The sequence below is a fragment of the Sinohyriopsis cumingii genome, chromosome 12, assembly GCF_028554795.1.
Source record: "Sinohyriopsis cumingii isolate HCF-2022 chromosome 12, ASM2855479v2, whole genome shotgun sequence".
NCBI classification, from domain to species: domain Eukaryota; kingdom Metazoa; phylum Mollusca; class Bivalvia; order Unionida; family Unionidae; genus Sinohyriopsis; species Sinohyriopsis cumingii.
The window spans coordinates 16,973,360-16,986,219 of record NC_142972.1 but is presented as its reverse complement, the minus strand read 5'-3'; the positions used below and the strand labels follow the sequence as shown (position 1 = coordinate 16,986,219).

The window sequence follows — 12,860 nt, the reverse complement described above, 5'->3', positions numbered from 1 at the left end:
TGCTTTCATAATTTTTAAAGATGTTGAAAGTTATGCGATATCCACAAATCCATAGGTGTATCTATTTTGTATCAGCAACTATCATGCAAGGTTTGGTGAAGATACATGAAGCTGCAACCAAATTATTAATAAACAACTGACATAACATACATACAACATACAGCAGGTATATAAATGAGAAAAATCTCTCATCCTAGTATTAGACAGATTTGGGAAATGGAAAAGAAATATCTATACATCAACATCATGTTCCTTTAGACATCCAGGAATACCAACTGACAAAATAATAGACTCCTGTATGTCAACAGGACTAAACAACCTAACCAAAGAGGACAATATTTTTGACAGGGATGAGGCCTGCAGAATGTGTGGCATAAAACTACTACCAGAGGGCCAGATATCTCTCAGGTACAGACAAATCCACCCAGGGATTCACGCACACACACACCCTAATCCCCTTCCATAGTCCCAGTTTAGCCCTTTAAACTTTTTCAACCAGCACAAATATATATTTTTGTATGTTGGCTTGGACCTCTTTAAAGCTTTCTGTAGGCACCCCATGAGTAGATAAATGATGTATAGAGTGGGTTAAATGTTAGATCTTAACAGAAAAGGAGATAAGATGCCTAATGATCCTTCTATATAAAAGACTACTTGTATGTTCATGTGTTTTGTCACATTGCTTTTATATCCATCACTACACACACTTTTAATCAATTGCATTAAATGCTTCTGCAATGTTTGCAACACTTGCATTTTTATCATATACTGTAAACATTGAAAATGGAGCATCACTAACATAAAGATGGAATAAGTACTGAGTTTACTATATGTGACCATTACTGTTACATTTTGTGAAGCAATTAAACTCTAAGCCATAATTTTATTGTCTAAACATGAAATTTGATGGTTAAATTAAATATTGATGACATTGCTGGTTTCTTCCTTTTTTTCCCATATCCCATTTCAAATATAGGCCAATATATTTGTGAAGGTTTAAAAAGTTAACAAATTTTTATTAGGAAAGTTGATTGTGTTTCATCTTCCATTTTTCTGGGGAGATTTCGTCCTGGGGGAATTAGTCCCAGGAGATTTTGTCCCACAAACATTTACTCTATTCTGTCCAAAAATGTAAGAAATATTCTTTATCTTATCCACTACATGTTATTATTTCATCAAAAACATTGCAAAATGCCAAGTACTTCAAAATGATGTTAAATAAATTACATAGCAACAACTTATCTACCCAAAGGGTAGATCACATTTTTCTCTTATCTCTTTTATGTGTGACACAATTTGCCTATGTGAGAAACAAGGTGGGATATGCCTATCCCACATAAGTGCACTCCCTGACATTAAAGGTGATGTCATTACACCTATTATATCGCAAGCATTTGTTGTTGTTGTTGTTGTTGTAGGGTTTAACACCATTTTTCAGCACATGATAGGCTATACATGGCGGCCAGTATTAATGGTGGAGGAAGAACCCGGAAAAAACCCCGGAAAGAACCACTGACCCATGAGAAGCTATTGGCAAGCTTTCTCACGTACCCACATTGGCTGAACCCGAGACTCAAACCAACACAGACAGAGGTGAGATGGCAGTGATCTGTAATGGAGAGTGCTTTAGACCACTCGGCCACTCGGGGCCCCCACAAGTATTTGTGAAATATTTAGTTCTGAACACTGAAAATAACAAAACTAAACTTGTTCTCAAGAGAAAAAAAATTAAAAATGTAAAGGATATGGTCATGCAGGTGGATTACTTTGCAAAAGCCCAAGGAGTATATAACAAAATGGTTTCCAAAGAAGATAATGATAGTAATTATAATATGAATAATGACTTTATTTAAAGAAGCTTTTTCTGTCAACTGATTAATCTTCCATGAGGCCTTCTAGAATTACATCTGTATATATATATATATATATATATATATATATATATATATATATATATATATATATATATATATATATATATATATATATATATATATATATATATATATATATTATACACAATCTATTGCTACAATAAAATGTGCACAAGGGTTTAAGGATAAGTTACAAACAGGGTACATACAAATAGTAGTAGCAAACATGTGTAACATATTACAGGTGACTACAATAACATTGTTTAAAATGTAGATGTACTGAATTTAACAAAAAAAACAACATAAAAATTATAGTTCTGTAAATGTCAACTAAGAAGCTTTTGAAAAGCCTGGCATAAGGTAGTACAGAATTCCAGAGTTTGAAAAGTTGGGAGCGACTACCTCATAATCTACTTGTATGGTAGGACCAATCAATTTTTTCTCTCAGTAAAAACAATAAATAAGTCCCGTGGGATATGCCTATTCCATACAAATCATTAAATGTGTCATTGCACCTATTATATCATAAGCATCTGCAAAATTTTATCAGTTCTGTATACTGAATAGATGAATAGAAAATTGGAGAGGTGGTGTAGACAGAATTTACTATAAACTAATCATTCAATACTATATCTAGTGATGTAAAAACTTTCAGAAAAAGCTCTGACTTTTTTAAGCTTTATCCATACAGATAATCCACCATCTTTAATTCCTCTCCAATTTTAAGATTAAAATAAAGCCTTGTTCCTACACTTAAATCATGACTCTCATGAACAATTTCCCTATGGAAAAAACCAATATATATCATGGATCTTCTTAACTTTGCCAATGGTAAAACTCTACATAAATTTGCCTGGTGCACAAGAAACATGGATATCCTGTTATGTTAATTTCTTCTTCCTAACTAAATGGCTACATCAAACAGCAACATTTTGAATCTCTTAAAAGAATTAGCATCTACCTATCTTTTTTAAAGTCACGACCAAAAGAGTGCAGACTGTCAGAAACAGAGAAACATATCCTGTGGTAGTACAGTAGAACCTGTCTTGAAAGACCACCTTTCCTGCCATACAGTAAAGGTCTCCCAAGACAGGTGGTCTCTCATCACAGGTCATAGCACTTAATAAATATATCCATGCATCAAGAATGTCAAGGTCTTTGAAGACATGTGGTCTCTCATAGCAGTGGTCTTTCAAGACAGGTTTTGTTGTGGCATGAAATTCCCTCCATCTTCAAGCCAAAATGTGTCCATACCTGAGGTTAGTCTATTTAAAGAATGCTGCTGTTTGTAAATGAGCATATATATCAAGGGCTTGTCATTCATTAAGATCTGTTAGATGATAGTGATATTCAACAACAAAATCAGTCTCTTCGTCTAGAAGTAAATATGTTTTTAAGGTCTTTTAAAAATGTTCTCTGGATAATAATAATAATAATAAAATAATAATAATAAAAATAATGACCTTATTTAAAGAGGGTAACACAATTAGCTAAAAACTAATCTACCTTGAGGCCCTCATACAAAGGAATTCATTTATTTAAGCTGCATCTCTGAAGCCACTGGATATATTGGGTTTGGAAGAAGGAAATAGAGTGGGCATTTCTAATCTCAACTGGAATACTATTCCAGAGCAGAGTTCCAGAGTATTGGAAACTTTTTTTAAAATAACTCCTTATTTGGTTTGGGAATTTTATACTGTTTGGTAGACATGGATCACAGGTGGGGAGTATTACCAGGTAGCCTATACTGGAATAGTGATTGTAAATATTCAGGAGCACTATTCTGAGATATCCTGTACATTAATTTGGCTTTTCTCAAACAGATTCGGTCTTTACTAGGTAATATTTTTAACCTACCAGCTAAACTTTCCTTGCTTTCTTTCTGGATTGATATTAGCCCAAATGCTCTTTTTTGAAGATGTGCCAGCTTTGCTATGTTTTTATCATTTGAATTACCCCATACTGTACTACAGTAGTCCAAATAGGGTTGTATGTAACTGTTATAAAATAGTTTCCTGTGCCTTTCAGGGAGAAAATGTCTTATCCTACTGAGAAGCCATAAACTTGAATTGACTTTTTTACTGGTATGTTTGATATGTTCAGTCCATGATAGGTTATTATCTACCAGAACACCAAGTAGCCTATCATGACAGACTATTAGCAGATTTGTATCCTTCCATGTCAGACATAGTTCATCACTATCAAGATTTGTCCTTCTTTGCCGTGTTGAGATAAGTAATATTTTAGTTTTACCAGTATTTACCACCATGCCATTACATGTGCACCAGTTTTCCAGTTTGTTTAGTGCATTCTGTAAAGAAATTTCGAGCTCATGCTTTGTGTTTTGGATGTCTGACAATGTTGTGTCATCTGCATAGAGATCAATAACATTTTCACATTCCACAACAGCACAATGGTCTGCTACAACAATGGTTTATATTTTTAATTAGTTGTCACAGATGCCATAGTGCATTGGGAATGATTCTGAATGACAATGTCAACAGCCTTTGTGCTTTACTTAGAAGGTTAGGAATAAAACTGCCAGCAGTAACAAAAACATAATGAAAGTGTTTCATTTTGCAATATGTCATAATTCATCACTAACTGTTTTTGCAAATTGTTTTATTTATATTTTTTGGGCATATCGTGTTTGAAATTGCTGGTTTTTGCCTATGGACTAAAGTAAAAATTAAAGTTGTTATTATTAGCATTATTATTAATAATTGCTGGCCAGATTATAAATATACATAGGAGTGATGGTGTCTCAGCAGTTAGCATGCCAGAATCATGACCAAAAGGGTGTGGGTTCGAATCCTTCCAAAGTACCAGCCTGGGTCAGTCACATGGTGTGTCCTTGGGCAAGGCACTCTGTTCCAATTGCCTCAATATTAAATAACCTGCTAGTGTTGCTGTACCATAAAGCACCAAACCAAATCCTTCAAGCCTTCATTAAAAACTATAAAAGATCACATAGAAAAGTGAGAGGTCTCGGGCTAAGACAAGAGCATACAGATATACCCATACATACCTTTCATGGATTCCCTAAGCCACTGTACAAGACGCTTGCAAATAATAAAGTGATCCAGACATTTGGTTTTCTCTGGTGTAAGTTCCTTTAGAAATTCACAGGTTTTTAAGAGAGAATCATCAAATTCTTTCATTTTCTTGTCTGCAGCATTTTCCTAAAAATAACAAGTGACTTCCATTTTGTTCAGTATGCTTTTAGTTAACTAGAAGATGAAAAACTTCAACACTAAACTTAATCTAAAACTAAATCTCAGTCACGCAGGTGACATAATTGAATAGTTGACCACTTTACTAACCAGGTTTATGTAGTACTGTAGAATACATTATATGTAAACTATCTAGTAAACTTTTAATAAGGTTGATTTTACTTATTATAATAATAATAATAATAATAATAAAGAGGACTTTGTATAGCACCTAATCTTTAGAAGCTCCAAGCACTTTTGTGTTGAACATTAGACAACACCTATAACATTAAAAAAAACCCTTAATGATACGATTACAAAAAACAAACACCATGAAACTAGAAAACATAAAAGCATGCTGAAATATTTAAGGTAGGAAACATTATTAGGTCTTTAAGTCTGGTCTTGCAGTCGAAAGCATAGTAAATCACGATACAATATATTTTAAAGATAAAATCATAATATGCATAGTCTGATGCATAAATAATATGCATAGTCTATTGCACATAATCCAAGTCATCCATGATGATTACCTATGCTATTACTATACTGCAAGTTGATTCCATTATAAATCAAGCATAATTCAAATAATTAAAACACACTGAAATCATGCTTATAGCACAGTAATATAATTATAGGTTACTGCATTTATGAAAATATGAACAAGTTTTTTTTTATTATTAATACTGCACAACCATTGGAAGCAAAGCATTCATACAAGAAAAGGAGTTCATATTTGCCCATACAAATGCAGTAACCTTTTTATTATATACTCATTTTTTTATTCTACCTAAGGCTTAATTATAAAAATAAACACTGCAAAAAACAAAGTAACTGAACTTATCTGTATTAAAAAATACACCTCTCCCTCGATAACTCGCACACATCAGGGTAAAAACCACAGACCGTACTATAAGCCAGGGCACAAGTTACCAAGGGACCACCAAAAATCCCATTAGACATCCAAAAATCCTAGAGGTTCACAGGTGGGAGGAGGGGAACTGGGCTGTTTAATGGCTGAATTCTCATTCTTGTATGGCTTCTACCACTAGCCTAAATGCGAAACATTTTATCAACAAAGTTAATGCGGAATCTTGCAAAGCAGCTGGTGTGTGACAGTCCATTCAGCCAATGGAAATAAGAATTCTTGGTTGTCTTGGCTTGTTGGCTCAGAGGCCCTTACATTTTCTACCAAAACCTTCAACTGCATTCTTCCACCATAAATTTAGTACTTTGACTTATAAAATGCTATGTCTCTGATAGATATGTGATAACCCTTGCCCTCAGCATGCCTTCTATGCTATTTTTATATACCCCAGAGAGTACTGGTCATAGTCCGAACCATTTCATTTATGAGAATTTACGAACATTTCTCCTAAATATCCATTTAAATGATCAGAATATTTTCAATACTGCATCTCTCATGATTGTTGTGAGCATTGCATTTGCTTGTTTGAAAGTTTCATATGTGACTCAGTAAATTCATCCACATTGTTCACTTTATCATCTCTACTTTCAAAAAGATGAAACAGCTCCTTTAGTTTATTCACAAACAAATTTAATCAACCAAAATCTAAAGCATCTACTACAAGAGTGTACATGGTTTATTTGCAGAGTAGCTTCTAATACACTATAACGTGTTCAGTTTTGTAAAATACTGCATGATTCTGACAATGTAAAGTTAACGGAGACAAAACTGAGCATATATTAAAAGCAAATATTTTTCAGCATTAATGCAGCACTGCTGTAAACACCCTGGAAACATACTGACATTTTGTGCTGCAAATTTACTGTTTTTGTACTTGAAAAATGTACTGCCAAATGTGAAAAATGTTCCATTTTTAAACAAACAGAATATCTTATATATAACAGCAACTGTAGTGTTGGTCCAAGAATTTTTCTCTGATTAAAAAGTTCAACCAAATGATTTAATGTTTCTAAACATTTCATTTAAAAATGAATGAATATTTAATGAAGATCTGTTACACCATGACTATGCCCATTTTTGTTTGGACCAAAAAGCATTTTGTGCATATGGATTTATCCAGTTTTTCCATACTATTATAATACTTTAGCTGAGAGTTTTAAAACACTCATTTCTACTATCCACCTATTTGGCATCATTGAGTGGCATTTGAAAGCTCAATTTAATTTTTTTTCATCAAAAGCAATATATAGCAAGAGCTTATTATAATCTTACTGTCTAAAGAATAATAGAAATTGTAAAATAGGTTAAAAGTTAAACTAAAGGAAATCCTGTTCAAAATTAGTTCTCTTAATTCATCTTTTCTAAAGAATACATTAAGTGTGGTCAACAGCACACACACACACACACACATGTATATATGGGGGGGGGGCTTAAGCAGTATTGTGGTTTTGTTCAGTCCTTAAAATAACACTGGAGAGATTAGCCAGTTTAAAGTCATACTGACTGATTGACTTGAGAACAATGAATGGTAAGATAAGGCGCATTTACATATCAATTCAAATGACATTACCTTAATTACTGTAACAATGCCTTTTGTTGTGGAAAACAAACATTTCATCTGCAGAGTATATGCCCTTGAGCAACTATTTTAAGCAAAATAATCAACGTTTCACTTACAAAGTACCTGGCCATTGACTGCAGAAAGCAGCGGTGATCATTTACTACATGACTTTTATGAAGGAAATTTCATCGAGGGGGAATGAAATCACGGCTGAAACCTGGTGACTGCAATAATGATGACCATCCAGGAAGGTCTGATTTTCATTCATTGTGCAGTGACAAACTGCTTATGATAGAGTAAATCTGTATTCATCATTTTTGACTTTGTTAATTTCTAAATAAATCTGCTATTTTGATAATGGGTATTTGTCTTTTTCACTGGTCCACTTATGTTTACTGTCCCCACTCAGTCCATCTTTCTAGCATGGTACCAACAGAGATGCACATAATCATCTAGTTTTAACTAATGATTCTAGCATGAACAGTTCAGAAATAAACAACAAAAAAATTGAACCCAAATCAATTAAGCATGAAATATGGCCCATGGTAATCCCCTCACAAAGTTTCATGTTTCTAAATACAACAATATGTCTACAGGATGCAAAACACCTATGGTCATATGCTAAACATACAAACTTAAATCTGGGACAGAAAATTTAAAACAATGTCACTGTGACCTTTTTTTGCTGTATGGATATGATATCAATGGAGTGGCATACAATCATCTAGTTTGATGATTTTCATACTAACAGAGCTTGAGAATAAACTTACACAATGTAACTAATGTCAGCTTAGCATGAAATATAGGTTAGTTATATACTTTGATATGTGCAGATGCTAACACCACTGAAATACAGCAACTCTCTTCACTGAGTTGATGTAAGAATATCACTAGGGCAGGATAATTAGGTCACAATGGTACAGTATGGGTATGAGTGTGTTACACAAGATACACCAACATAAAGTGCAAGTTTAATAAGATCAAGGATATTGATATTGATGTATGAATGATACCTGAACATTTTTTAAAGTAACTAAAGTATGAAACTTGTGTCACACTGACCTAGTTTGCTACAGATGAGCCACTTTTCATCAGATTGATCCACATACAAAATTTTGATAGGTGTAGGCTAAATAAAGTCTATGATATTTTCCACAAAGTGCTGATATAACAAAACAACAATTTTTCAAATTCTTTTTAAAAAAACAGTGAAACTACAAGCTCTTACAAAACTGATTTTACTGCATCTGTGCCATTACTCTAGTTATCATTACTGTCCCCCTCTCCTAATTCTCATCAAGATCACTATCATTTTTGTTGTGATCATCATCATCATTAATTGACTAACATTAATCAGAAGTACAGCACGCTTTCACACACGTACCTGTGATGCAATTGTCTTGATCACTTCAAAATCACCTTCTAAATCATAGGCTTTGGCAACATTCAGGATGGTCTTAGCCCCATCAACACATGCCTCCATCTGACGAAGCTGTTGTAGCTGTTTTACCCTTTCCCGAGCACATTCTTCGGGCACATTTATCAACCTCATTTCATCCACCATTCTTTCATAGTTAACTCTATAAATATTTCCCAGATAATGTTCCATTTCAGCAAACAGGATCTCTCCACTGACAAGCCTATCAGTGAGTTGATTCATTTTGGAGTAGACTGGTTTCCAAACTTGCTCAATCACTTCATCAATTGTTGAAGCCTTTGATGAATGCCCAATATCTTGCCACAAGTTCAAGAAGATATTGCTTCTGAATGATGTGTGCAGAAGTTCAAGCACACTGACAACACCATCAGAGAGCCTGAATGATTTGATCTGTGGTTGAAATTCATCCAGTACAGCAATCTCCACATTAGCTGGTTGACAAATATCTTTAATACAAATGTCTTTTTTTTCCTCAAGGAATTTGAGAGTTCTCTCCAGCTCAGTCAGTTCAACTAAAAAATAGTTTACAGACAATAAGAATATGAATACATAACAAGCCTTACTCAGTATGGAAAACAAGCCAATTCAATTGATACTGCCCTAAGCATGATACCCTAGAGAGAGTGGGAAAATGTATTTATATTTATTTTCTATGACCTATTAGAAAAGAAGAGGTTGTTAGAGACCTGGCATTACTCACCTTGCTAACACACCTTTAAAATTGAGCATTCACAAAGCAAACTCATTAGCAGAACACAACCCTTATATCATTTTGATTTTACATATCATAAAAAGTTTACCTCCTAAATAAGCTTCAATCTTGTTAAAATTAAACTCATTCAACCATGTGAGGATATCATATGAGACTATTTAACAAGTTAGATTCAAATTTGATCAAAAATAGTGTTGCTAGAGTGTTGACAAGGTCAGACAATCCAATGCAAAATCACTCAATAATATGCATGGACATTACTTGTAACTAATGATCTGAGATCTTGATGAGTTAGCCTATATTCGTAGTTTTATCAAATTCCTATAATACTCTCTAGTATAATAACAAGCTAGTCTGCTAATCAGTTGGAAGTTCTCTTCAACAATAATGTATAGCTCTTGGTCAACATAAATAACCCTTCAGGAGGTATGCATGAATTAGGTATATGTGTCCTACAAGTTTGATGGACAAGGATACAGAATCATTTTTTTGTGTTGTATCTCATCATATCCCACAGGAAAAACACATGGAAGGTCATTTATAGGCAATGGTAAGCGAAATCCCTGCAGGAAAACACATGGGACTCCATTAGGAGAAAGACTACAGTGAACTTGACCTCTGACTTTTTGACCTCAATGATTTCACACCTACTAATTATGCAAGCCATTCACAAAGTTTATTAGAGTTACAAGGGCTAGAATTAAAGCTACTATGCAGAAACCATTTTTCCTCTTTACGTCAGCAATGTCCTCAGCCTTTGACAGTTTGATGCCTAAAAACAGAAGGGTTTTTCTTATGGCTCAATCGTGAACTGATTATACAAGGAACCAGAATCGTAGTTCCGAAAGCGCTTTATGAACAAATAATGAGTATTGCTCATGAGGGTCATTATGGAATAGTTAACAGGACAAAACTTGTGTACAAAAGTATGTCTGCCAGGAATCAATAAAGAAATTGAACAGTTCTACAAATTTAAGCTGCTATGAGTGTCAGTTGGTTTGTCAGTCGAACAACCCAAAACCAATGTCGAGAACCAAACTGCCACTGGCACCAAGGCAACATTTGGCAACAGACTTTTAGGTTCTTTACCCTCTGGTGACTAAATTTTTGTAGTTGTAGATTATTAAAGTCATTTTTTTTATAGGTTGAAATTACAAAGTCTATAACATCAGAAAAAATTTACTTCATTTTTGTCAAAAATGTTTGTTACTCATGGACTGCTATTACGCATTCGGACTGATAATGAACCTTAATATATAGGGGACCATTTTAAATATTATTTGATGCACAATGGTACTGTTCACCAGTGAACAAAACCATTGTGGCCTCAAGCAAACTGTGAAGTTGAGTCCCAAAATAGATCAATCATGAAGTTGATAAAAATCTCACAAGCAAAAAAAACAAGATTGGAAGTTTGATTTACAAACATATTTATTAATTTACAGGAGCACTCCACATGCAACAACCAGAATAAGCCCCGCACTGAGTAACTGTTCAGGCAAAAGATCAGACTGAAATTACTGCAATTGGCAGACTTTGATGGAGACAATACTGAAGTTTGAGATTGCAACAGTGAAAATAAAGGAAAAGGTAAAATATATACTGAGAATAAGTGGAATGCTGTGGAAAATAATTTAACGTCTGGGGAGTTAGTTCAGGCAAGAGTGGCAAAATAAACTGACCATACCATTTTATCCATTACTGTGTAACATTTTAGAAAATATCGTTAATACAGTTATAGTTATAGTTATAGCAAAAAGTGTGCAAAATAGGAAGAATGCAAAACACATCAAGCGATTTAACAAAGATCAAATACCTCAAGATACACAAGACAAGTTATTTACCAAAACATCAAACATGCAAAGTTTCGATTCAATCACATTACAGAGTCAGGCAGAATTATCCAATGAACCCATGTCTATGGAACATTTTGTACCAAATGAATTAGATAAACCAGTAAGTCCAACTAATCCAGTTATGACTGTTTTGTTTCTTTTTTGATTTTGACACACAGAATTATTAAACTCTAACTGGGAAAAGGAGTCAACTTTGTTCATTCGTAGCACAGATATAACATAGACTGCAGATTTCAATAGTAACAGGAGCTGATTCTTTACCAGAAAACCAGACTGGCAAAGAAGAAATTAAATCATAGTTATCACTGCTATGTAAACAACCCTTTTCTTTTGAGAGTATGGTTCTCAAAGGAGGCTTCACCCAAAGGTCCATAAGGAGGCTTAGATAACCAAACAAAGAGGTTACTCCTTAACATTGAGGAACAAGAGACTAGTCTCTGGAGATCAAAGTACCTAATCAGTTCTGAAACAAGTGTGTCCAGCATTATATGAAGCCCATAGAGAATTTTAAAATATTTGAGAGGGCTGCTCTATAGCCCTTAATGATGGATAATGAGCAATATATTTCCTCAAAGAGAAAAATGTCAAAATCTGCAGCTTGAGTCAAAATGCATTTCCTGCTGTACCAATTACAGAAAATTCTCTACTGGCATCTCCGCCTTCTTGATGTCTGATGTATGCTATGACCGATATTTTATTGACAGCAACCATGATGCCGTGACATCTATGCAGTAGACACACCAATGAAGTGTTAGAAAAACAACTTGCATTTATAAATTGTTCATGGGAAGGGAATATTCTTTACAAGACCACAGACCCTGTACGACTGTACCCTCAGGTCTAATCAGTCCAGCCTACATCTTTGGCATCACTGTCATGGAAGGAGTGAAATTCCAATGTAAGAATCAAAACTCATGTCTGAAACCTGTCCTAATTCTAAACTCTACTTTGCTAGTGAATGAATAAGGAAATCTGAGTGGACACAGTGTCCTTGTGAGTCTCCAGTTGGCTAGAAGCAAGAACTGGAGAGGTTGCATATGAAGCCTTCTTAGGAGAACCAAGTCCATTGATACTTTGGAAACCAACATTAGGTATGGAATAATGAATAATTTATAATAAGATGATTGATATTGTAAAGTAAATAACTTTTTTACCACTCTGCATCAGCATTTAATATTTTATGCATGTTAGCTAAAATTTATACCATTATGTAAATATTTTTATTCAAAATAATCTTCCCAAATTTCTGCTTAACTAAAGTAATACTATTAAAAAATGA

General features: G+C 34.0%; 1 protein-coding gene across 1 annotated transcript in view; it reads right to left on the bottom strand.

Annotated features, from left to right (window-relative positions):
• Positions 1-12,860, bottom strand: part of LOC149786033 (E3 ubiquitin-protein ligase rnf213-alpha-like) — a 260,766-nt gene that overhangs the window by 133,202 nt on the left and 114,704 nt on the right. Inside the window, exons 17-18 of the mRNA XM_089978105.1 lie at positions 8,960-9,525; positions 4,903-5,056 (exon numbers count right to left, since the gene is read on the bottom strand). Coding sequence (XP_089834231.1) covers positions 4,903-5,056; positions 8,960-9,525 — 720 coding nt within the window. The remainder of the gene's footprint in view (positions 1-4,902; positions 5,057-8,959; positions 9,526-12,860) is intronic.